General features: G+C 38.3%; 1 protein-coding gene across 1 annotated transcript in view; it reads right to left on the reverse strand.

The window, feature by feature from the left end:
* C14H11orf65 (chromosome 14 C11orf65 homolog) overlaps nucleotides 1-27,929 on the reverse strand; it is a 75,278-nt gene that overhangs the window by 25,472 nt on the left and 21,877 nt on the right. The window contains exon 3 of the mRNA NM_001194273.2: nucleotides 22,500-22,592. Within this exon, the coding sequence (NP_001181202.1) occupies nucleotides 22,500-22,592 (93 nt within the window). The remainder of the gene's footprint in view (nucleotides 1-22,499; nucleotides 22,593-27,929) is intronic.

Raw genomic sequence — 27,929 nt, forward strand, 5'->3', positions numbered from 1 at the left:
AGTTCTTTTTCACTGCTATCTACCATTCCATCATATAATAGAATATATGACAATTTATATTATTGTTGGACATTTGATATGTCTCTAGTTTTGGGTTAAAATGAATAAAACTACTGTGAACATTCATTTTTATGTCTTCTGTGGGTTATAGCAATCATTTCTCTTTGTTACATACCCAGAAATGAAATATGAGAGGTCATGAGGTATATATGGTACGTAAGTATATAGATGGCCCTGACTTACAGTGGTTCAACTTACAATTTTGACTACAATGGTGTGAAAGTGATATGCATTCAGTAGAAATCACACTTCAAATTTTGAATTTTGATCTTTTCCCAGGCCAACAATATGTGGTATGATGCTCTTGTTGTGATGCTGGGCAGTGGCAGTAAGCCACAGCTTCCAGTCAGTCACATGATCATGAGGGTAAACAACTGATACTCTACAACAGGGGTCCCCAACCCCCAGGCCATGGACTGGTACCAGTCCGTGGCCTGTTAGGACTGAGCCGCACAGCAGGAGGTGAGCGTCAGGAGCATTACTGCCTGAGCTCCCCATCCTGTCAGATCAGCAGCAGCATCAGATTCTCACAGGCACACAAACCCGCTTGTGAACTGCACATGCACAGGATCTAGGTTGCACACGCCTTATGAGAATCTAATGCCTGGTGATCTGCAGTAGAACAATTTCATCCCAAAACCATCCTCCATATCCCAAGTCTGTGGTAAAATTATCTTCCACTAAACCAGTCCCTGGCACCAAAAAGTTAGGACTGCTGCTCTACAGTATAGACTAAGTTAAACTGGTAAGTTATGTTTGGCAGGTTAGGTGTATTTAATGCAGTTTTTACTTATGATATTTTCACTTTACGATGAGTTTATCTTAACATAACACTGCCATAAGCCAAGGAGCATCTGTAATTTGCTGTACTAGTGACTACCAAAGAGTTTTCCAAATTTTTGTAACAACCCCGTACCAGCAATATATGAGAGTTCTGGTTGCTCCGTCTCCTTATCAACATTTGGTACTGTCAATCCTTCTAATTTTAGCCATTCTGGTAGGGTTATAATGGTAGCTCACTGTAGTTTTTATTTGTATTTTCGTATGACTAACCATGCTGAGCACCTTGCATATGCTTATTGGCCATATGGATCTATCAGTCATGCTAGCGGTTTATCAATTTTATTAACCTATTCAGTGAACCAACTGGCTTTTACTTGCATAGTGGCACCATCATGGTTAAATGCAGCCTCAACCTCCCCAGTTCAACTGATCCTTCTACCTAACCATTCCAAGTAGCTGGGACTACAGGCATGCACCACCGTGACAGGCTAATTTTTTTTTTATTTTTTGTAGGTAAGGGGTTTCTCCATGTTGCCCAGGCTGGTCTCAAACTCCTGGGCTCAAGCGATCTGTGCACCTTGGCTTCCCAAAGTGCTGGGATTACAGGTGTAAACCACCCTGCCAGCCACTTCTACTTTCTATTCATTGATACCTGATTTTATCTTCACTATTTTCTTCCTTTCACTGTTTTTTTTTTTTTTTTTTTGAGACAGAGTCTTGCTCTGTCGCCCAGTCTGGGGTGCAGTGGCCCGATCTTGGCTCACTACAACCTCTGCCTCCTGAGTTCAAGCGATTCTCCTACCTCAGCCTCCTGAGTAGGTGGGATCAGAAGCGCGCACGACCACGACTAATTTTTTTGTAGTTTTAGTAGAGACGGGGTTTCACCATGTTGGTCAGGCTGGTCTCGAACTCCTAACCTCGTGGTCCCCCTGCTTCAGCCTCCCAAACTGCTGGGCTTACTGGCATGAGCCACCATGCCCGGCCCCCTTCCTTTTACTTTCTTTGGGATTAATTTGGTTATCTTTTTCTAGCTTGAAGTATAAACTTGGTAAACTGATTTTTAATTTTTCTTATTTTCTAATATTTGCATTTAGAGGCATAAATTTCTGTCTGAGCTCTACTTTAGATACATTCCACAAGTTTTGATGTCATATTTTCATTATGACTTAGTATAAAATATATTCTAATTTTCTCTTTTAATCCATAGATTATTTAATCTCATGTGCTTAATTCGCAAAAATGTGGTGGTTTTCTATTTCTGTACTCTCATTAATTTTTTGTTTAATTCCACTGAGACTAGAAAACATTCTCTGTGATTTCAAACCTTGGAAATTTGTTGACACTTTCATTAAATCCAAGCATGTGATCTATTATGGGAAACATTTTCTATGCACTTAAAAACAACATTACTTTTGCAGAACTTCAGACGTTTTGCAGTGTTGCAAAAGTAGTAACAGTGTTCTCTCTCTATATCAATCAGGTAAAGAATTTAAAATCTACAATATCTGTACTAAATTTTTTTGCATGCTTGTTTCTATCAGTTACCAAGAGAGTTGTGTTAAAATCTTTGACTATGCTTGATGATTACTATATTTCTTCTGGTAATTATGTAAATTTTTGTCTTATAAGTACAGAATTTTTATATTTTTCTGTTGAACTTACTCTATCATTATGAAACTGCCCTCTTTATAGCTCACAAACTTTATTCCTTAAAGCTTAATTTGTCCAATACTAACATAATGACACTGATTTTCTTTTTTTTTTTTTTTTTTTGAGATGGAGTCTCACTCTGTCATCCAGGCTGGAGTGCAGTGGTGTGATCTCAGCTCACTGCAACCTCCCCCTCCCGGGTTCAAGTGATTTTCCTGCCTCAGCTTCCCGAGTAGCTGGGACTAACTTTTGCCTGACTAAATTTTGTATTTTTAGTAGAAACGGGGTTTCACCATGTTGGCCAAGCTGGTCTCGAATGCCTGACCTCAAGTTATCCACCCACCTCGACCTCCCAAAGTGTTGGGATTATAGGCGTGAGCCACCGTGCCTGGTCTGACTTTCTTTTAATTAAAGTTTGCATGATGTATATTTTTCCATTGTCTTATTCTTATTGTTTTCTATTCTTATTGTTTAAAGTATGCCTGAAAAATAATAAATAGATAGGGTTTTTGTCAGTCTGACAACCTTTGCTTTCATTTGGGTTCTTTAGTCTATTTACATGTAAAACATACACATGAAATCATATAAAATGCTCACTTAAAACCAGAGAAGGCAGAAAAAGAAAGGAATATAGAAAAAAAAAATGGCAACAAACAGGAAACAATTACAAATAGAATAAATATCAATTGAACTATATCAACAACTTTAAATGTCAATGATCTACCTATACCAATTAAAAAGGGCATATCAGAGACTGTCAGAGTGAATAAAAAATCAAGACCCAACTATATGTTATCCACAAGCAACCCACTTTAAATATAAAGACACAGATTAATAACAAAGAAAAGAACAAAGACCAACCTGGGCAATATAGTGAGACTCTGACTCCACACAAAAAAATTTAAAATTAGCTGGGTGTGGTGGCATGCACTAGTAGTCCCAGCTACTTCAGAGGCTGGGGCGGGAGGATCACTTGAGCCTGGGAGGTCAAGGGCTGCAGTGACCCATTATGACACCACCGCACTCCAACCTGGACAACAGAGTGAGGCTTTATCGAAGAGGAAGAAAGAAGAAAGAAGAAGAAAGACATATGATACTAATAGAATGAAAACCAAACTGCTATACTAATTTCAGACAAGGCCAAATTCAGATCAAGGAAAATTGTCAGGACTAAATGGAGCATTACATGATGATAATGTAAGTACTTAACAACAAAGCAGCAAAATATGTGAAGCAAAAACTGATAAAACTGCAAGAAAAAATATAGTAATTTACTATTATAATTGGAGATTTCAATAACCCTCTATCGGTAATTGACAGATTCAGCAAGGCAGAAAACCAGTAAGGCCATAATTGAACTGAACAGCAGCATAAATTAACTGGATCCAATTGACATTTATAAAACACTTCTTCGAACAACAGAATACATATTCTTCTCAAGCACAGACAAATTATTTGGCAAGACAGACCACGTTTTGGGCCATAAAACACACCTTAACACATTTTTTTATTTGTACAAATTTATGCAGTACATGTGCAATTTTGTTACAAACATAGAATGCAGAGTGGTCAAGTCAGGACTTTTAGAGTATCCATCACCCAATTAATGTACATTGTATCCATTAACTAATTTCTCATCCTCCACTTCCCTCCAACCAGCTCATCATTCCAACTCTCCATTGTCTATCACTCCACTCTCTACATTCATGTGTATACATTTTTAGCACCCACTTCTATGTCAGAACATTTGATATATATATAAGATCATGTCATCAGTAAAAAAAAAGAGACTCTGACTTCTTATTTCCCCATTTGAATGCCTTTTATTTCCTTCTCTTGCCTGATTGCTCTGGCTAGGACTTCAATACTGTCCTGAATAGGAATGGTAATAATGAGCATCCTTGTCTTTTTCTAGTTCTTACAGGAAGTGCTTTCAACTTTTCCCTGTTCCAATATTAGCTGTGGATTTGTCATATATGGGCCTATCTTAACAAATTTAAAAGGAATAGAAATCATACAAAATATACTCTCATACCTCAATAGTATTAAACTAGAAATCAGTAACAGAGAGATAGCTGGAAAACTCCAAAACTTGAAAATTAAATAACACATTTCTAAATAACAAGTAGGTCAAATAAAGAGCCTGAAGAGAAGTTAAAAATACTTTGAAATAAATGAAAATGAAAATATAACTGACTAAAATTTAAGGGATTCAGCAAAAACAGAGCTTACAGGAAAATTTATAGTACTGAATGTGTGTATTAGAAAACAAAAAAGATCTGAATGAAATAATCTAATGTTCTGCCTTGAGGGACTAGAAAAGCAAGGCAAATTAAATTCAAAGCAAGCAGAAGAAAATAAATAATAAAGATTAGAGCAGAAATCAATGAAATGATAACAAGAAATCTAGAGAGAAGAGAAACAAAAAGCTGGTTTGAAAAGATCAATAAAATTGGTAAGCTCCTGGCTAGGGTAACTAAGAAAAAAAGACAGATATTACACATTACTAATATCAGAAATGGTCCTTGTCATTTCTGTCTAATTGAATACTTTATTGTCATGATGATGGGTTACTCTTCATGGACATCTTAATCTTCCACACACATCCCCTTTTTTTTGGAATAAAATTTGGCAAGAATGAAAATGGTGAAGAAAAAAAAGAAGAAAAATACAGGTCATCACTACTGATTGCATGGACACTAAAAAGGATAATAAACAAATTTTCGCACAAATCCAACACCCATTCATGATAAAAACTTTAGCAAACTATGACTAGAGGGGAACCTCCTCTACTTAATAATATCTATAAGAAATATACACTTGACATCATACTTAATGGTGAGAAACTAAATGTTTTCCTACAAAGATGTCCCCTCACCTTTTCTATTCAACATCACACTGGAAGTCCTAGCTAATGCAATAAAACAAGAAAGGAAAATGAAAAGTATACAGATTGAGAAGGGGGAAAAAGAACTGTCTTTGTTCACAGATGACATGATCGTCTATGTTAAAAAATCCCAATGAATCACAAGGTTAATACACTAATCAACGGCTTTATTATAAACCAGCAATAAGCAACCGGAATTTGAAATTTTAAAACACAATGTCATTTATATCAGCACCCAAAAAAGTAAAATACTTAGGTATAAATCTAACAAAATATATAAAAATCAATATGAGGGAAACTACAAGACTGTGATAAAGGAAATCAAAGAAGATTTAAATGAATGGAGAGAGATTCCATACACCCGAATAGGAAGACTCAATATTGTCGAGATGTCTGCTCTTCCCTTCTTTCTTGATCTATAGATTCGATGCAATCTCAATCAAAATCCCAGGAACTTATTTTATGTATAAAGACAAACTGATTATAAATTTTAAGTGGAAAGGCAAAAGACCCAGAATAGCCACTACAATATTGAAGGTGAACAACAAAGTTGGAGAATTGACACTACCCAACTTCAAGACCTGCCATGAAATAACAATAATCAAGACAGTGTGGTACTGGTAAAAGAATAGACAAATAAATCAACGGAACAGAACAGAGAGCCCAGAAACAGACCCACACAAACATAGTTAACTATTCTCCGACAAAGGAGCAAAGGCAATTTAGTGGAGAAAGAATAGTCTTCAACAAATGGTGCTGGAACACCATTTGGACATTGTGGGAATCCACGTTCAAGAAAAAAAAAAAATCTAGACAAAGATCTTACACCTTTCACGAAACAGTAACTGAAAATGGATGAAAACTTAAATATCAAATGCAAAACTGTATAACTCTTAGAAGATAACACAGGAGGAAATCTAGGTGAGCTTGGCTTTGGTAATGACTTTTTAGATATAACCCCAAAAGCATAATAGATAGGATGGACTTCATTAAAAAGTTGTACTCAATGAAGGGCATTAAGATAATGAAAAGACAAGTCATAAACTGGAAAGAAAATACTTGCAAAACACATATCTGATAAAGGGCTGGTATTTAAAATATACAAAGAACTCTTTAACCTTCACTATAAGAAAACAAACAATCTGAATTAAAAATGGGCAAAGGACCTGTAAAGCTATCTTACTAGAGAAGATATACAGACGACACATAAGCATATGAAAAGATGGTCAGCGTTGTATGTCATTAGGGAATTACAAATTAAAACAATGAGGGCCCTGGCATAGTGGCTCAAGCCTGCAATCACAGCACTTTGAGAGGCTGAGGCAGGTGGATCACTTGAGGTCAGGAGTTTGAGACCAGCCATGGCTAACATGGTGAAACCCTGTCTCTACTAAAAATGCAAAAATTAGACGGGTGTGATGGGGTGTGAATACCAGCTACTCAGGACACTGAGGCAGGAGAATCACTTGAATCTGGGAGGCAGAGGTTGCGATGAGCCGAGATTGTGCCACTGCACTCCAGCCTGGGAGACAGAGACTCCATCTCAAAACAACAACAACAACAAAACAAAAACAATGAGATACCTCTATACACCTGTTAGAAGGACCAAATTCAAATACTGACAACACTAGATGCTAGAAAGGATGTGGAGCGGTAATTCTTTGCTGGTGGGAATGCAAAATGGCACAGCAACTTTGGAAAAAGTTTGGCAGCTTCTTATTGAATTAAATGTACTCTTACCATAAGATCCATCAATAGCGAATTTAAAAGTATAACAGCCAGAGTATATAAGTCAAAGGGGATAATGAGAAATAAGTGCATTGTCTGGGAGAAGATAAAAATGCAAAACTATATATGATTTCATAAGTCAAATATGCATGTTGCAATCTCTTGAATAAGTGTAAAAGAATGATAATATATAGAGAAAAATATAAAACAAAAAAACTCATTCCCATAGAAGGCCATAACATGTTGAAAAAGAATGTAGAACGTCTGAGACACAAAGAGAGTAAATAGTAACAGGGTAGATTTAAATTCCCAAATATCAGTAATTACATTACATGTGAATGAAGTAAATGTTATGACAAAAGACAAAGAGTATCTTACTGGATAAAAAATGTTAGCTAACAACCTGCTGCCAGGCCAGGTACAGAGGCTCACGCCTGTGATCCTAGCACTTTGGGAGGCTGAGGTGGGAGGACTGCCTGAGTTCAGGAGTTTGAGACCAGCCTGGGCAGTATGGCAAAACCCCATCTCTACTAAAAATACAAAAAATTAGCTGGGCGTGGTGGCGCATGCCTGTAATTCCAACTGCTGGGGAGGCTGGGACACAAAAATGCTTGAACCCGGGAGGTGGAGGTTGCAGTGAGCTGAGATACATACTGCCACTTCACTCTAACCTGGGCAACAGAACAAGACTCTGTCTCAAACAAACAAACAAAACCCCTGCTGCCTACAAAAAGACACAGCAAAAATGTAAATATTCAGAATGTTGGAAGTAAAATAACAGGAAAGATATACCATGCAAATAAGAGACAGCTGGTATGCACATGTTCTCACTCATAATGGGAGTTGAACAGTGAGAACGAACACATGGACACAGGGAGGGGAAAATCACACTCCGGGGCCTGTCGGGGGGTGGAGGACTAGGGGAGGGATAGCATTAGGAGAAATACCTAATGTAGATGACAGGTTGATGGGTGCAGCAAACCACCATAGCATGTGTATACCTATGTAACAAACATGCACATTCTGCACATGTATTCCAAAACTTAAAGTATGGTAATAAAAAAAGGAAACACAATATTACAGCCAATAAAACTTTCTGATTTGTTAAAAAAAAAAAAAGAGACAGTTGGTGTGGTTGTATTAATACCAGAAATTTGAGACCTTAAGGGATACACTTTATAATGATAAAAGGTTCAATTCAAGAAAGATATGATAACCTTAAGTATTCACTTAATAACATGGTCTCAAATATATATAAACTACCAGAAAAATAGACATATATTCAGTCATAGTGCAAACTTTTAATACATATCTCTCAGTAACTGATAGTATAACTAGACAAAAATATTCAGTAAGGCTATAGAAGATTTGATCAACATAACTGAAAAACTTGATCTAACTGACATCCATGCAATACTATGCTCAATAACTAGAAAACATATATTCTTTTCAAGTACAGATAAAAATTTATTAAAAATAGACAATTAACAGAGGATTGAAAGTACAGCATAATCAAGATAAGGGCTGAGGACAAAAAGATAACTGGCTAATTTCCAAATGTCCAGGAATTTAAAAGTACAATTCTAAATAACTGAAATAAAGTAGAAATTTTAAAATATTTTAAATTGAATTTGATATGAAAATATGATATATCAAAACTTGTAAGCTGCAACTAAAACCATTCTTAGATAAAAATTTATGTCCTTAAATACATATACCAGAAAAGGCTACAAATCAGTAAATTCAGCATCCATTTCAAAAAGTTGGAAAAACAACAGCAAACAAGATTCAAAGAAAATATAAAGAAGGAAATAATAAACAGCAGAAAATGATGAGGTAGGACACAAGTGAACAATACAAAGAAACAACAAAGCTAAAAATTGTTTTTGGAAAAGACTAACAAAAGTAATAAACTCCAAAGAGACTGCTCAAGAATAAAAAGAGGAGACGCAAATAACCAATACTAGGAATAAAATAAAGATAACTATTACAGATTCTAAGACATTAGAAAGATCATAAGAGGTATTATGAATAATTTTAAGCTAATAAATTTGAAAATTTATATGAAAACTTCCTAGAAAAATATAACTTATGAAAGCTAGCACAAGAAGAAATACAAAATAGAAATAGAACTATAATTCTAAATTGTAATTTAAAATCTTTTCATGGAGAAAACTCCTGGCACAGATGGCTTTATTAGTAAATCCTTACAAAGTACATTTAAGGACAAAATAACAATGTGAAAAAGAAATTCAGAAAGTAAAAAGAGTAAAAACATTCCCAGTTTGTCTTAGGAGGCCAGTTAAATGTGATACCAAAATATGACAAAGACAGTAAATTACATGTGCTGCAGAAACACAGGTGCAAATATTTATACCAAATATTAGCAACCTAAATTCAGTGATATTTCAAAGGGATAAGATAATTATAACCAAAATGTACCTATTCTAGGAATGCTAAGAAGATTTAACATTCAAACAAAAAATAAGAACAAAAGAAAAATAGTATCTTAATTAAAGCAAAAAAGGTCTCATAAAATTTAGCATCTGTTCTTGGATTTCTAAAAAAACTCTTGTCTGGGCACGGTGGCTCACGTCTATAATGCTAGCACTTTCAAAGGCCAAGCAAGGCAGGAGGATTGCTTGAGGACAAGAATTTGAGACCAGTCTGGGCAACATAAGAAGACTCTGTCCCTACAAAAAAACTTTTAAAAAATTAGTTGGGCATGGTGGCCCACACCTGGGGTCCCAGCTACCTGGGAGGCTGAGGTGGAAGGACCACTTGAGCCCACGAGGTTGAGGCTGTAGTGAGCTATGATGGCACCACTGCACTCCAGTCTGGGTAACAGAGTGAGACCTGGCCTCTAAAAACAAAATTAAAAAATTATTTTAGCTCAACAGGAATACAAGGAAACTTCCTTAATCAGATAAAAGGATTCTATAACAAACAAACAAAAATAGCACACCTCATACTTAATGATGAAATATTGATCCTTCCCTCTGAAATCCAGAATAAGACAGTGGTTATAACTTCTATTCACCATTACTGAAGACTCCAGCCAGTGTATATTGGCAAGCAAAAGAAATAAAATGTATTGTGCTTGAAAAGGGAAAAACAAACTCATTGAGGATGTCATGATTGTTTATATTGAAAATCCAAAATAATCAATGTACACATTATGAGAATTAATAAATGAGGATTGCAAAGTTGTTGGGAACAAAGCTAATATACAAAAATTGATTGTCTTTCTACATAATAGCATCAAAAATAAGAAAACAAAAATTTTGTAATTACCATTTATAGGAGCATTAAAAAGCAAGTTATAAACCTAACAAAAGAGATGCAAGGCCTCTCTATAGAAAACTATAAAGCATTTGTTGAGAGAAAATTTAGAAGAACTAAATAATATTTTAAATTAGGTTTTCCAAAAGAAGATGCTTATATGAAGTTTGAGTGCCACAGGTTTATTAGGGCTCAATACCTATGGAAGAAAGGGGAGGGAAGAAGAACTAGGCAGAAAAAGAGTTTGAACTGCAATGTAAGCCACACAAAGCCTGGGCCAATCCTGCTGGGACCTCTAAAGTGAATACTGCCAAAAGAGTTGATGCACATCACAATGGCTTCTAGACCCATCTCCTCACCCACCACCCTCTGCTCAGTCACTGGATGTGGGATTCCCTGGAAAGGGTTGACCTAGCATCAGGCAGTTCTTTGCAGTTAGGGTAGACACTGAAGATTCTCACAGCTGGAGGCTGTCTGTGGACTGCAGTCCCTGAGATTGGGTAGTAAATCCTTCTTAAAGAGGGATCTAAGCAGCCTATCCCTATTTCCCACAAATGTTCATGAATTAGAGCTCTCAGTATTGTCGTATCAGTTTTCCTCAAAATGAGCTAAATATTCAATACAATCCCAATCAACATTTCAATAGACTTTTAATTTAATTTTTTATTTTTTTGTAGAGATGGGGTCTCACTATGTTGCCCTGGTCTCAAACTTCTGAGCTCAAGTGATCCTCCTGTCTCAGCCTCCCAAAGTGCTGGGATTACAGGTGTGAGCCGCCGCACCTGGTCAAAATTCCAACAGACTTTAAAAATATGTTTTATTTTGGTAAAAATCCACACAACATAAATTAACCAATGGTGACATTTAGTACTTTCGTATTGTACAGCCACTACTTCCACAATATTTTCATCACTGCAAAAGGAAACCCCATATCTATCAAGCAGTCACTTCCTCCACTCTACCCCCAACACCTGGCAAGCACTAGTCATCTTTCTCTTTTTTGATAATCTCTATTTGTTCAGACATCCCCATGTATCTTTCTCCTCAGCTTCATTCTACCTAGATTTTTAGGTTTGCCAGTCCTTGCCTTGTCTGCCATCTATTGCCTGAGGTGGCTGCAGGTTGTAAACGATTTTAAATCCCATAAGCTGGCCCATCCCTGTGATGGCATGGAGAGGGGTGAAATAAAGGCAAGCCTCTGTGCAGGTTCCTCAGGGAACTGACAGACAGATCAAAATGCACAACCAGGCCAGGTGCAATAGCTCACACCTGTAATCCCAGAACTTTGGGAGGCTGAGGTGAGTGGATCACCTGAGGTCAGGAGTTCGAGACCAGCCTGGCCAACATGGTGAAACCCTGTCTCTACTAAAAATACAAAAAAAAATTAGCTGAGTGTGGTGGTGGCGCCTGTAACCCCAGCTACTTGGGAGGCTGAGGCAGGAGAATCGCTTGAATCTGGGAGGCGAAGGTTGCAGTGAGCCGAGATCGCAACACTGCACTCCAGTCTGGGTGACAGAGCAAGACTCCATCTCAAAAACAAAGACACACACACACACACACACACACACACACACAAACAAATACACAAACAAAAAAACATAACCACAATTTTTGAGAACACGTTCTGTATTTTGCACTCTGGCCCCAGTAAGCCACACCAGGAATAGGGGCCTTTGTTTCTATGGCTGCTGCCAAGCTGGAGAACAAGGGATGTTTCATGGGTAGGCAAAAACACCACCCTGCTTTCTTAAAGTTTAGTAGCCTTTTTCTTCATTAAAAGCACTCCTCTGGTTGCTCTAAGTTTTTAATTAGACTCCAGAGTTACAATAAAGTTGATTCTGACAGTTATTCTTTTTTTTTTTTTTTTGAGATGAAGTCTCACACTGTCACCCAGGTTGGTGTGCAGTGGCACAATCTCGGCTCGCTGCAACCTCTGCCTCCCTGGTTCAAGCGATTCTCCTGCCTCAACCTCCCAAGTAGCTGGGACTACAGGCACATGCCACCATGCCCGGCTAATTTTTGTATTTTTAGTAGAGACAGGGTTCACTATGTTGGCCAGGCTGGTGTCGAACTCCTGGCCTCGTGATCCACCCGACTCAGCCGCCCAAAGTGCTGGGATTACAGGCGTGAACCATGGCACCGGCCGACAGTTATTCTTAGAACTCCTTACTCTACAATTTTCATTTCTCCAACAGATTTATTTTGGTGTGGAAATAGACAAGCTAATTCAAAGATTTATGTGGAAATAAAAAGCATTCAAGAATAGCCTGGAGTGTTTTCTTGAAGAAGAATTGTAAGACTGGGTGTCTTCTCTATCATTTAATAGGACTGCTATAAAGCTGTAATAGTTACGACAATAGTAGAAAAATAGACCAATGGAACAGACTAATACATAAATGGCCACCTGATTTAATTATTTTAAAGGTGGCACTGCAGAACAGTAGGGACAGGATAGCATTTTCAATAAATAGTGTTTAATCACTTGGATATCTGCATGGAAGAATGAGAATGTTGACTTGGGCCGGGCATGGTGGCTCACACCTGTAATCCCAGCACTTTGGGAGGCCAAGGTGGGCAGATCATGAGGTCAGGAGATGGAGACCATCCTGGCTAACACAGTGAAACCCTGTCTTTACTAAAAATACAAAAAATTAGCCGGGTGTGGTGCCGGGCACCTGTGGTTCCAGCTACTAGAGAGGCTGAGGTAGGAGAATCACTGAACGTGGGAGGTGGAGGTTACAGTGAGCCGAGATAGCACCACGGGACTCCACCCTGGGCAACACAGCAAGACTCTGTCTCAAAAAAAAAAAAAAATGTTGACCTGTACCTCACACCATACACAAAAGTCAATCCCAGGTGGACTGTAGATCTAAGTATAAACGGCAAATCAATAAATCTTGTATAATAGAATATTTTTATAACCTTTGAGTTGGAAAAGGTTATAAAAAGCACCAGCTGTGCATTCTGGCCAGATACTATGCTTTTCGCACAATACTCCCAACCCGCATACCAGGAGATTCCCTAGGGTGCCTATGCCAACAGGACCCTGGGTTTCAAGCACAAAATTGGGCAGCCCTTTGGGCAGACACCAAGCTAGCTGCAGTTTTTTTCATACCCCAGTGGTGCCTGGAATGCCAGCAAGACAGAACCATTCAGTCCCCAGGAAAGGGGGTTGAAGCCACAGAGCCAAGCGCTCTAGCTCAGCGGACCCCACCCAGACACAGCCTAGCAAACTAAGATCCACTGGCTTGAAATTCTCGCTGCCAGTCCAGCAGTCTGAAGTCGACCTGGGATGCTCAAGCTTGGTGAGGGAGTGGTGTCTGCCATTACTGATGCTTGAGTAGGTGGTTTTCCCCTCACAGTGTAAACAAAGCTGCCAGGAAGTCTGAATTGGACAGAGCTCACACTACAGTGCCAAAAAGCCACTGTAGCCAGACTGCCTCTAGATTCCTCCTCTCTGGGAAGGACATCTCTGAAAGATACGCAGCAGTCCCAGTCAGGGGCTTATAGATAAAACTCCCATCTCTCTGTGACAGAGCACCTGGGGAAAGGGATGGCTGTTGGTATAGCTTCAGCAGACTTAAACGTCCCCGCCTGCCAGCTCTGACGAGAGCAGAGGATCTCCCGGCACAGTGCTCAAGCTCTGCTAAAGGACAGACTGCCTCCTCAAGTGGGTCCCTGACCGCCGTGCCTCCTGACTGGGAGACACCTCCTTGCAGGGGTTGACAGACACCTCATACAGGAGAGCTCTGGATGGCATCTGGCAGGTGCCCCTCTGGGACAAAGCTTCCAGAGGAAGGAACAGGCAGCAATCTTTGCTGTTCTGCAGCCTCCACTGGTGATACCCAGGTAAACAGGGTCTGGAGTGGACCTCCAGCAAACTCCAGCAGACCTGCAGCAGAGAGGCCTGTTAGAAGGAAAACTAACAAACAGAAAGGAACAGCATCAACACCAACAAAAAGGATGTCCACACAGAAACCCCATTCGAAGGTCACCAACATCAAAGACCAGAGGTAGATAAATCCACAAAGATGAGGAAAAACCACCACAAAATGGCTGAAAATTTCAAAAACCAGAACACCTCTTCTCCTTCAAAGTATCACAACTCCTCACCAGCAAGGGAACAAAACTGGATGGAGAATGATTTTGACGAATTGACAGAAGTAGGCTTTGGAAGGTGGATAATAACAAACTCCTCCAAGCTAATGGAGCATGTTCTAACCCATGCAAGGAAGCTAAGCACTTTAAAAAAGGTTATAGGAATTGCTCTCTAGAATAACCAGTTTAGAGAAGAACATAAATGACCTGATGGAGCTGAAAAACACAGCACGAGAACTTCATGAAGCATACACAAGTATCAATAGCTGACTCGATCAAGCGGAAGAAACGGTATCAGAGATTGAAGATCAACTTAATGAAATAAAGCATGAAGACAAGATTAGAGAAAAAAGAACGAAAAGGAATGAATAAAGCCTCCAAGAAATATGGGACTATGTGAAAAGACCAAACCTACATTTGATTGATGTACCTGAAAGTGACGGGGAAAATGGAACCAAGCTGGAAAACACTCTTCAGGGTATTATTCAGGAGAACTTCCCCAACTTAGCAAGACAGGCCAACATTCAAATTCAGGAAATACAGAGAACACCACAAAGATACTCCTCAGGAAGAGCAACCCTAAACATATAAACATCAGATTCACCAAGGTTGAAATGAAGGAAAAAATGTTAAGGGCAGCCAGAGAGAAAGGTCGGGTTACCTAGAAAGGGAAGTTCATCAGACTAACAGCAGATCACTCTGCAGAAACCTTACAAACCAGAAGAGAGTGGGGGCCAATATTCAACACTCTTAAAGAAAAGAATTTTCCACCCAGAATTTCATATCCAGCCAAACTAAGCTTCATAACCAAAGGAGAAATAAAATCCTTTATAGATAAGCAAATGCTGAGAGATTTTGTCACCATCAGGCCTGCCTTACAAGAGCTCCTGAAGGAAACACTAAATATGGAAAGGAAAAGCTGGTACCAGCCACTGCAAAAACATACCAAATTGTAAAGACCATCAACACTATGAAGAAACTGCATCAACTAATGGGCAAAATAACTAGCTAGCATCATAATGACAGGATCAAATTCACACAGTAACAATATTAACCTTAAATGTAAATGGGCTAAATGCTCCAATTAAAAGACACAGACTCGCAAATTGGAGAGAGTCAAGACCCACTGGCGTGCTGTATTCAGAAGACCCATCTCACATGCAAAGACACAGGTAGGCTCAAAATAAAGGGATGGAGGAATATTTACCAAGCAAATGGAAACCAAAAAAAAAAAAAAAAAAAAAAAAGCAGAGGTTGCAATCCTAGTCTCTGATAAAACAGACTTTAAACCAACAAAGATCAAAAAAGACAAAGAAAGGCATTACATAATGGTAAAGGGATCAATGCAACAAGAACAGCTAACTATCCTAAATACATATGCACCCAATACAAGAGCACTCAGATTCATAAAGCAAGTTCTTAGAGACTTACGAAGAGACTTAGACTCCCACACAATAATAGTGGGAGACTTTAACACCCCACTGTCAATATTAGATCAACGAGACAGAAAATTAACAAGGATATTCAGGACTTGAACTCAGCTCTAGACCAAGCAGACGTAATAGACATCTACAGAACTCTCCACCCCAAAGCAACAAAAGATACATTCTTTTCCGCATCACGTCACACTTATTCTAAATCGACCACCTAATTGGAAGTAAAACACTCCTCAGCAAACGCAAAAGAACGGAAATCCTAACAGTCTCTCAGACCACGCTGCAATCAAATTAGACCTCAGGATTTTAAAACTCACTCAAAACTGCACAACTACATGGAAACTGAACAACCTGCTCCTGAATGACTACTGGATAAATAATGAAACAAAGGCAGAAATAAATAAGTTATTTGAAACCAATGAGAACAAAGACACAACATACCAGAATCCCTGGGACACAGCTAAAGCAGTGTTTAGAGGGAAATTTATAGCACTAAACAGCCACAGGAGAAAGCGGGAAAGATCTAAAATCGACACCCTAACATCGCAATTAAAAGTACTAGAGAAGCAAGAGCAAACATATTCAAAAGCTAGCAGAAGACAAGAAATAACTAAGATCAGAGCAGAACTGAAGGAGATAGAGACACAAGACTTCAAACAATCAGTGAATCCAGGAGCTGTTTTTTTTTTTTTTTTTTTTTTTGAAAAGATTAACAAAATAGACCATTAGCCAGACTAATAAAGAAGAGAGAAGAATCAAATAGATACAATAAAAAATGAAAAAAGGTGATATCACCACTGATCCCAGAGAAATACAAACTACCATCAGACAATACTATACACACCTCTTTGCAAATAAACTAGAAAATCTAGAAGAAATGGATAAATTCCTGGACACATACACCCTCCCAAGACTAAACCAGGAAGAAGTTGAATCCTTGAATAGACCAAAAACAAGTTCTGAAATTGAGGCAGTAATTAATAGGCTACCAACCAAAAAAATCGCAGGACCAGATGGATTCACAGCTGAATTCAACCAGAGATACAAAGAGGAGCTGGTACCACTCCTTCTGAAATTATTCCAAACAATAGAAAAAGGACTACTCCCTAACTCATTTTATGAGGCCAGCATCATCCTGATAACAAAACCTGGCAAAGACACAACAAAAAAAGAAAATTTCAGGCCAATATCCCTGATGAACATCGATGCAAAAATCCTCCATAAAATACTGGCAAACCGAATCCAGCAGCACATCAAAAAGATTATCCATCACAATCAAGTCGGCTTCTTCCCTGGGATGCAAGGCTGGTTCAACATACACAAATGAATAAATGTAATCCATCACATAAACAGAACCAATGACAAAAACCATGTGATTATCTCAATAGATGCAGAAAAGGCCTTTGATAAAATTCAACACCCCTTCATGCTAAAAACTTTCAATAAACTAGGTATTCATGGAACATATCTCAAAATAATAAGAGCTATTTATGACAAACCCACAGCCAATATCATACTGAATGGGCAAAATCTGGATGTATTCCCTTTGAAAACCGGTATAAGATAAGGATGCCCTCTCTCACCACTCCTTTTCAACACAGTATTGGAAGTTCTGGCCAGAGCAATCAGGCAAGAGAAAAAAATAAAGGGTATTCAAATAGGTAGAGAGGAAGTCAAATTGTCTCTGTTTGCAGATGACATGACTGTATATTAAGAAAACCCCATTGTCTCAGCCCCAAATCTCCTTAAGCTGATAAGCAACTTCAGCAAAGTCTTAGTATACAAAATCAATGTGCACTCCTATACACCAATAATAGCCAAACAGAGACCCAAATCATGAGTGAACTCCCATTCACAACTGCTACAAAAAGAATAAAATACCTAGGAATACAACTCACAAGGGATGTGAAGGACCTCTTCAAGGAGAACTACAAATCACTGCTCAAGGAAATAAGAGAAGACACAAACAAATGGAAAAACATCCCATGTTCATAGATAGGAAGAATCAATATCATGAAAATGGCCATACTGCCCAAGGTAATTTATAGATTCTATGCTATCCCCATCAAGCTACCATTGACTTTCTTCATAGAATTAGAAAAAACTACTTTAAATTTCATATGGAACCAAAAAAGAGCCCATATAGCCAAGACAATCCTAAGCAAAAAGAACAAAGTTAGAGGCATCATGCTACCTGACTTCAAACTATACTACAAGGCTACAGTAACCAAAACAGCATGGTACTGGTACCAAAACAGATATATAAACCAATGGAACAGAACAGAGGCCTCAGAAATACCACCACACATCTCATCCTTGACAAACTTGACCAAAACAAGCACACCTTTGACACCATCTCATCTTTCACAAACCTGACAAAAACAAGCAATGGGGAAAAGATTTCCTATTTAACAAATAGTGCTGGGAAAAATAGCTAGCCATATGCAGAAAACTAAAACTGGACCCCTTCCTTACACCTTATACAAAAATTAACTCTAGATGGATTAAAGACTTAAACGTAAGACATAAAACCATAAAAATCCTAGAAGAAAACCTAGGCAATACCATCAGGACCTAGGCATGGGCAAAGACTTCATGATTAAAACACTAAAAGCAATGGCAACAAAACCCAAAAGTGACAAATGGGATCTAATCAAACTAAAGAGCTTCTGCACAGCAAAAGAAACTACCGTCAGAATGAACAGGCAACCTACAGAATGGGAGAAAATTTTTGCAATCTATCCATCTGACAAAGGGCTAATATCCAGAATCTATAAGGAACTTAAACAAATTTACAAGAAAAAAACAACCTCATCAAAAAGGGGATGAAGGATATAAACAGATGCTTCTCAAAAGAAGACAATTATGTGGTCAACAAACATATTTTAAAAAGCTCAGCATCACTGCTCATTACAGAAATGCAAATCAAACCCAAAATGAGATACCATCTCACACCAGTTAGAATGGCAATCATTAAAAAGTCAGGAAAGAATAGATGCTGGAGAGGATGTGGAGAAACAGGAACACTTTTACACTGTTGATGGGAGTATAAATTAGTTCTACTATTGTGGAAGACAGTGTGACAATTCCTCAAGGATCTAGAACCAGAAGTACCATTTGACCCAGCAATCCCATTACTGGGAATATACCCAAAGGATTATAAATCATTCTACTATAAAGACACATGCACACGTATGTTTACTGGAGCACTGTTCACAATAGCAAAAACTTGGAACCAACCCAAGTGCCCATCAGTGATAGGCTGAATAAAGAAAATGTGCCACATATACACCATGGAATACATGCAGCCATAAAAAAGGATGTGTTCATGTCCTTTGCAGGGACATGGATGAAGCTGGAAACCATCATTCTCAGCAAACTAACACAGGAGCAGAAAACCAGACACCGCATGTTCTCACTCATAAGTGGGAGTTGAACAATGAGAACACATGGACACAGGGAGGGGAACATCACATACTAGGGCCTGTAGAGGGGTTGGGGGCTAGAGGAGGGATAGCATTAGGAGAAATACCTAATGTAGATGACGGGTTGATGGGTGCAGCAAATCACCATGATACATGTATACCTATGTAACAAACCTGCACATTCTGCACATGTATCCCAGAACTTAAAGTACTAAAAAATGAACAAACAAAAAACCAAAAAACAAAACAAAACAAAAAACACCAGCTTGCTGTAGTGGCTCACACCTGTTATCCCAGCACATTGGGAGGCCAAGGCATAAGGATTGCTTGAGCCCAGGAGTTTGAGACCAGCCTGAGCATCCTAGGGAGACCCCATCTCTACAAAAAATGAAAAAAATTAGCTGGGCATGGTGGCATATGCCTGTTGCCCCAGCTACTTGTGAGGCTGAGGTGGGAGGATCGCTTGGGCCCAGGAGGTTGAGGCTGCAGTGAACTGTGATCACACCACTGTGCTCCAGCCTGGGAGACAGAACGAGACCCTGTCTCAAAAAAAGAAAAAGAAAAAAGAAAAAAAAAAACAAATTAAAAAGGCACCAACCATATAGGAAAATATTGATAAACTGAACTACATTAAAATTGAGAACTTTGTTCATCAAAAGACACCACTGCTTCAAAATAACCTAGAGGTTGTAGAAAGTGGGTAGAGGTATAGATGAAACAAGATTGGTTATGAATCGCTAATTGTTTTTTGTTTTGTTTTGTTTTGTTTTTTTGAGACGGAGTCTCGCTCTGTCCCCAGGCTGGAGTGCAGTGGCCGGATCTCAGCTCACTGCAAGCTCCGCCTCCCGGGTTTAGGCCATTCTCCTGCCTCAGCCTCCCGAGTAGCTGGGACTACAGGCGCCCGCCACCTCGCCCGGCTAATTTTTTGTATTTTTTAGTAGAGACGGGGTTTCACCGTGTTAGCCAGGATGGTCTCGATCTCCTGACCTCGTGATCCGCCCGTCTCAGCCTCCCAAAGTGCTGGGATTACAGGCTTGAGCCACTGCACCCGGCCAATGAATCGCTAATTGTTGAAGCTAGATGATGGGTACAGGGTACATGGTGGCTTTTGACTTTACTCTTTCTCCTTTTGCATATATTTGACATTTTTAATAATAAAAAATCAAAGGAAAGACTCCATTAAGAGAGTGACAAGTCATAGAGTGAAAAAAAGATGCATGTAACACAGATAACGGACAAAGGGCTTCTATAAAGAATATATAACCCTTGTGCATTATTGGTGAGAGTACAAAATGGTACAGCCACTGTGGAAAACAGTTACTCCTAAAAAACTTTTTAGGTTGCTCCTAAAAAACTTAAAAATGGAATTATCATATGATCCAGCAATTCCACTTCTGGATATATACACAAACGAATTAAAAGAAGGGTCTCAAAGAGATAATTGTATAACCATTCATAGAAGCATTATTCATAATAGCTAAAACATGGAAGCAACCCAAGTGTCCATCAGTGGACGAGTACAATGTAGTATATACACACAATGGAATATTATTCAGCCTTAAGAAAAGAAAGAAATCCTGCAATAAACTATTACACGGGTGAATCTTGACACTGTGCTAAGTGACATAAGCCAATCACAAAAAGACAAGTACTGTATAATTCTACTCCTATAAGATAATTAGTCAAATTCATAGCGACAGAAGGTAGAATGGTAGTTGCTGGGAGATAGGTGGAAGGGAAAATTAGGAGTTACTGTTTAATGAAGATAGAGTTTTGTTTTATAAGATGAAAAGATTTATGGAGATGGGTGGTGGTGATGGTTAGTGATGGTTACACACATTATAAATGTGTTTAGTACCACTGAACTGTATTCTTAAAAATGGTTAAGATAGTAAATTTTATATTATGTGTACTTTACCACAAAAAATAAGTTGAGAAAAAAGAAGTAGTTAAAAAAAAAATACAAAGAACTGATTTTTAAAAGACCAATAAGGGGTACAGTGGCTTACGCCTGTAATCCCAGCACTTTGGGAGGCCAAGGTGGGCACATCACTTGAGTACAGGAGTTCGAGACCAGCTTGAGCAACATGGCAAAACCCTGTCTCTACTGAAAATACAAAAAATTAGCTGGACACGGTGGCATGCGCCTATAGTCCCAGTTATTCATGGGGCTGAAGCAGGAGGATTGCTTGAGTCCAGGAGGTTGAGGCTGCAGTGAGCCCTGATCGTGCCACTGCACTCCAGCCTGGGTGACAGAGTGAGACCCTGTCTTAAAAAACAAACAAACAAACAAAAAACCCCAAAACTCATAAGGATAGGGAATACACACACACACACACACACACACACAGAGGAGACTTGAATAAGCACTTTCCACATCACAAAAGTATCAGGGAAATACAAATTACAAACTGACAATATTATGTATTGGTGAGAATGTAAAGCACTAAGAATACCAAAAATTGCTAGTGCAAATATAAATTAGTACAATAGCTTTGGGAAATAATCTGGCATTATCTCCCAGAGTTGTGATAAGCATAATTTGTAGCTCAGCAATTCCATTTCTAGGTGTAGTATAAACAAACAAAAAAAAATGTGTACACTTATCCATGAGGAGACATGAAAATTCCCAGAAACAGTTATTATAATAGCCCCAAACTAGAAAAAATACAAAGGTCAATCAACTGTAGAATGAATAGCAATATATTCATAAAAGTGAATAATGCCTATTAATTAAAAATGAATGAATTTTAGCTATGTAAATGTATTGTTGGATGAACAAATATATACCCCAAGCATAGTATAGGATTCTATTTATATACAGTTCAAAAACAGAAAATGAAAGTATTATGTTAGAATATAAAATAGTGGTTACCTTTAGGAAGAAGGGAGTTGGCAGTGATTTGTAGGGTACCTGAAGGGAGTGATTTGGAGTATGAAAACATTGATCTGGGTGATGGTTACATAGGTGTTTGCTTTGTGATGATTCATTGAGCTATATATTTATGTTTTATGAACTTTCAACATATGTGTAATACTTATTAAAAACAGTTTTAAAAAGAAACAAATATGATGAGCACACTGAATTGATAAAGTAATCACATTTTAAGGAAAAATATAGGATGCAGTATCAACAAGTAATGTCCTTACCTCTTTGGGATTAATATATTTCACAATCTGACGTGGTTCTCCTTGTCTTCTTAAATCAATCAGACTTTTAAAGTGTTGAAATATAGCAACATTCTAAAGGTTCAAACATAAGATTTTATGATCAAAACTGGATTTTCTATTCCTACTTAGCTTTTTGTCTAATTAGGGCAAAAATGAATAAAGTACCATAAAATAGATTTTATGTATGCATACCAGATTTTAGAAATATTATGCACTCAGGGTTTGCTTTGATAACCCTAGTAATATTAGTATAATTCTCACAGAGTTTTATTCTTAAATTTGTAATAGAATCACTACCACCTATAAATGTAATGTCCCAAACTTTGGTAAAGTCATCTCAGTGTACTCTCCAGAGTAATCTAGAAAAAAAACAAAATACGGACTATGGATTAAGAACACTGAGTATGGGATACTCTTGTCTGGGTTCAGCTGTTAGTATTTAGCAGCTGTGACTCTCAACAAGTTGCTTAACCTCTTTGTACTCAGTTTCTTCAACTATAAAGTGGGAATCATAGTAGCCATCTCATACAGCTTTGGTGAGAAATAAATGAATTAATAGTTGTAGAGCACTTAAAGCTTTCTGACACAAGAAAACACTCAATAAATATTAGCCATTGTTACCATTGCAGAATCCTCCTTATTCCTATAGTAATTCCACTGATTTATTACTGGATTCTGTAATGGTAACAGCGATTAATATTTATTGAGTGTTTATCTATTTTTCACATTAGTGCAAATTTAGCTAAACAATCCCTACCAATTAATTAGTCCATCTTGGAAAATTATTTCTTTGGTAACCCTCCCCTCAAACCCTAGCTCCCTAAAAATGCTTTAATAACCCTTGGTAAATACCCCACTCCCAGTTTGTTTGTGTTAAATCAAATAAAATAAATTCAAATTTAAGTAATCCACAGTACCAATATAACAATCTAAAGCCCCACTACAACTGCCTATGGAAGATGGTACAGCCCATGTCTATACTAATAGTATTCTTTCTGAAAGGAAGATATAATTTTCCCCAAATAAAACTCCAAATTGGGTATCAAGAAATATTTATTATGGTTTAAAATCTGAACAGTATCTTCTAAATAGGTGGTTACTATATCAGTTGTCTACTAATACATAACAAACCACCCTAAAACTTAGGGGCTTAAAGCAAAAACCATTTCTTATTTCTCTCTTTCTGTGGGTTGACAGGGGAGTTCTGCTGGTCTTGGTTGGACTCATACATGTGGCCTTAGTCAGCTGCCAGATCAGCTGGAGTTGGATGATTTAATCAATATGGCCTCACACACATATCAGGGTCTTAAGCTGAAATTGTTGGAATATCTAGGATAGCTGGGCCTCTCTTTCCACACAGACCTTCAGTTTGAGCTTCTTCATAGTATGAAGATGTCTAGAATTCAGGAGAACTTTTGGGGTGCTTTTTAGTAATACCATATTCCGTAAGAAAAGTTAATTGGAAAATTATAACAACCCCACACAGGCAGAATTATTATAGGTCTAGCCCCTTTAGGAATGAAGTTTTGCATCATTCCCTTCCTCCACCCCTGAGCAAAGAACCACAACCAGCTGAAGTGCTTGCTGAAAAAAAGAGAGAATATGAAATAGCTAGTGGAAGAAAAAAGTTAAAAATACCAGCTATAATCCCATAATTAGTTGCAGAAACAGGTAGTATCTATGAGTATTTCTTCTATATATCTGCATATAAATATTAGCCTTTTTTTTCTTTTGTTTTCTCCTGCTCCCATTCCCCTAAAACAAATGTAAAGTGTGTTAATTACAGTGTGGTAGGCAGCATAATGCCCCCCAACAAAAGATGTTCACACCTAATCCCTGTAATCTGGAACTGTAAATATGCTGTTACATGGAGAGGGTGAATTAAGATTGTAGATAGAACTAAGGTTGCTAATCAGCTGACTTTGACACAGGGAAAGTATCCTGATTGGCCCAAGGTAATTGCAAGGGTCCATATAAAGGACATGTAAGAGTCAGCGACAGAGTGGTGTGATGTGAGAAAGACTTGACAGGTCATTGCTGGCTTTGAAAATAGGGGTTGCTCCAGGAAAGGATTTTAGGAGGAAAAAAAAAGAAAGGAAGGAAAGAAAGAAATGAAAAAAAAGAAAGAGAGAGAGAGAAAGAGAGAGAGAAAGAGAAGAAAGAAAGAAAGAAAGAAAGAAAGAAAGAAAGAAAGAAAGAAAGAAAGAAAGAAAGAAAGAAAGAAAGAAAGAAAGAAAGAAAGAAGGAAAGGAAGGAAGGAAGGAAGGAAGGAAGGAAGGAAGGAAGGAAGGAAGGAAGGAAGGAAGGAAGGAAGGAAGGGAGGGAGGGAGGGAGGGAGGGAGGGAGGGAGGGAGGGAGGAAGGGAGGGAGGACGCCATGAGCCAAGGACACGGGCAACTTCTAGAAGGAGGAAAAGGCAGGAAATTCTTCCCTAGAGCCTCCAGAGAGAACACAAGCCCTGCTGACCCTTGATTTTAGCCCAGTGAAGCCCATTTCAGACTTCTGACCTCCAGAACTGTAAGGTAATACATTTTTGTGGTTTAAAGACTAACTTTTTGGCAATTTTTACAGCAGCATTAGGAAATTAATACAAGTACTTAACCTTCCATCTGGTATTTAAAGTATAAGATATCATAGGTAGAGTATGGTTCAGCAAAGAGAGGAATAAAAATGATCCAAAAATGGATAAAGGTACTTTTGGGAAGGTTGTGAAGATGTTTTGGACCATATGAGGAATGTTAGGTGGAAGCACGGTTTTGATTCTATTTGGAAGTTAAATATGGTTAAAAAGGATGTGTATGGATGCCAACGTGACAAGGAGTAGACTCTGCTGGGTTATTCTATTGTCAACTTGACCAAACAAGGACAAATGTAAAGAAAATGACATACAGACACACCATAATCAAACGGCTAAAAACCAAAGACAAAGAGGCAATTTAAAAGCAGCCAGAAAATAAATACCACATTACTTTCAGAGTAGAAACAGTAACACTATTTATTGACTTATTAATAGAAACTATGGGAGACAGAATAGAATGGAATACCATCTGAATGCTGAGGGGGGAAAAAAATCCCAGTAACATGCCAGTCTAGATTTCTATGAAATGTGATAATATTCTTTGAAAATAAAAAGGAAATAAATATGTTTTTAGACAAACAAAAGCTGAAGGGATTTTTCACAAGAGGTCTGGTATCTAAGAAATCTTCTAAGAAATACTACAGAGTGTATAGGTGGCTCACATCTATAATTCCAGAACTTTGGGAGGCTGACATGGGAAGATCACTTGAGGCCAGGAGTTTGAGACCCACCAGGTCAAAATAGCAAGAAACCATTACTACCAAAAAAAAAAAAAAAGTGGGGGGAGGGGGACAAAATTTTAAAAATTATCTAGGTGTGGTGATGCACACCTGAAGTCCTAGCTACTCAGTAGGTTGAGGCAGGAGGATCACTTGAGCTCATGAATTCAAGGCTGCAGTGAGCTATGATTGCCCCAGTGCACTCCAGCCTGGGTGACAGAGCAAGAACCTGCCTCTCAAAAACAAAAACAAACTACAGAGAATTCTTGAGTTGGCAGAAAATTAATACCATAAGGAAGCAAAGAAGGCTGTAGGAAGAAATGAAGGGCTCTGGAAATGGTTTGTATCTGGATAGATAAAAATAGATACTGAAGGCCGGGCGCAGTGGCTCACGCCTGTAATCCCAGCACTTTGGGAGGGTGAGGCAGGCAGATCATGAGGTCAAAAGATTGAAACCATCCTGGCCAACATGGTGAAACCACATCCCTACTAAACATACAAAAATTAGCAGGGCATGATGGCACGTGTCTGTAATCCCAGCTACTTGGGAAGCTGAGGCAGGAGAATTGCTTGAATCTGGGAGGCAGAGGCGGAGGTTGTAGTGAGCTGAGATTGCACCACTGTACTCCAGCCTGGTGACACAGCGAGACTCAGTCTTAAAAAAAAAAAGGGATATTGAAATTAAAGAAAATATAAATAAAAATAAATGGAAAGACTCCCCACATTCATGGATTGGAAACCTTAGTATTGTTAAGATGACAGTATTACCCAAAGCAATGTACAGATTCAATGTTATCACTATCCAAAATCCCAATGGCATTTTTTTAAAAAATAGAAAAGCCCATCCTAAAATCTATGTGGAATGCAAGGGACCCTGAATAGCCAAACAGTCTTGAAAAAGAATAAAATAAGTGAAAAAGTGTGAGTTGGAAGAGGCATACTTTCTGATTTCAAAACTTACTAAAGCTACAATAATCAAAACAGTTTGGTACTGGCATAAGGACAGATATATAGGCCAACGGAATAGCACAGAGAGCCTCCAAATAGACTCATATATATGTCATCAACTCATTTTTGACAAGGGTTTCAAAACCATCAAATGAGGAGGACAGTATTTTCAACAAATGTATCTGCGAAAATTATATACCCACATGAAAAATAATGAAATTGGGTCCTTAATTTACACCATATGCAACATTAAGTCAAAATGGATCAAAGATCTAGGTGGCACGCAGTGGCTCACACCTATAATTTCAGCACTTTGGGAGGCCGAGATGGGCAGATCACTCAAGGTCAGTAGTTTGAGACCAGCCTGGCCAAAATGGTGAAACCCCGTCTCCACTAAAAATACAAAAATTAGCCAGGCATGTGGCGCATGCCTGTAGTACTGGCTACTCGGTAGGCTGAGGCAAAATAATCCCTTGAACCTGGGAGGCGGAGTTTGCACTGAGCTGAGATTGAGCAATTGCACTCCAGCTTGGGCAACAAAGCAAGACTCTGTCTGGGAAAAAAAAAAAAAAAAAAAAAACACAAAGATCCAAATATAAGAGTTAAAGTCATAAAACTCCTAGAAGAAAATATGGGGGAAAAGCTTCTTGACATTGGATTTGGTAACGATTTCTTGGATATAACACCAAAACAATAAACAAAATGAACAAAAAGATAAAATGGACCATATAAAAATTAGACTGGGTGCAGTGGCTCACGCTTGTAATCCCAGCACTTTGGGAGGCCAAGGTGGGCAGATCACTTGAGGTCAGGAGTCTGAGACCAGTCTGGCCAACATACTGAAACCTGTTTCTACTAAAATACAAAAATTAGTCAGGCATGGTGGTGGTTGCCTGTAGTCACAGCTACTTGGGAGGCTGAGGCAGAAGAATCATTTGAACCCAGGAAGCAGAAGTTGCAGTGAACTGAGACTGTGCTACTGCACTCCAGCCTGGGTGACAGAGTGAGACTCCATCTAAAAAAACAAAACAAAACAAAATTAAAACTTTTTGTTCATCAAAGGACACTATCAAGACAGTAAAAGGGCAATCCACAAAAATGGGAGAAAATATTTGCAAAGCAGATCTTTGAAAAATAAAGAACTCCTACATCTCAACAACAAAA

This window comes from Macaca mulatta, chromosome 14, assembly GCF_049350105.2.
Source record: "Macaca mulatta isolate MMU2019108-1 chromosome 14, T2T-MMU8v2.0, whole genome shotgun sequence".
Lineage (NCBI taxonomy): Eukaryota > Metazoa > Chordata > Mammalia > Primates > Cercopithecidae > Macaca > Macaca mulatta.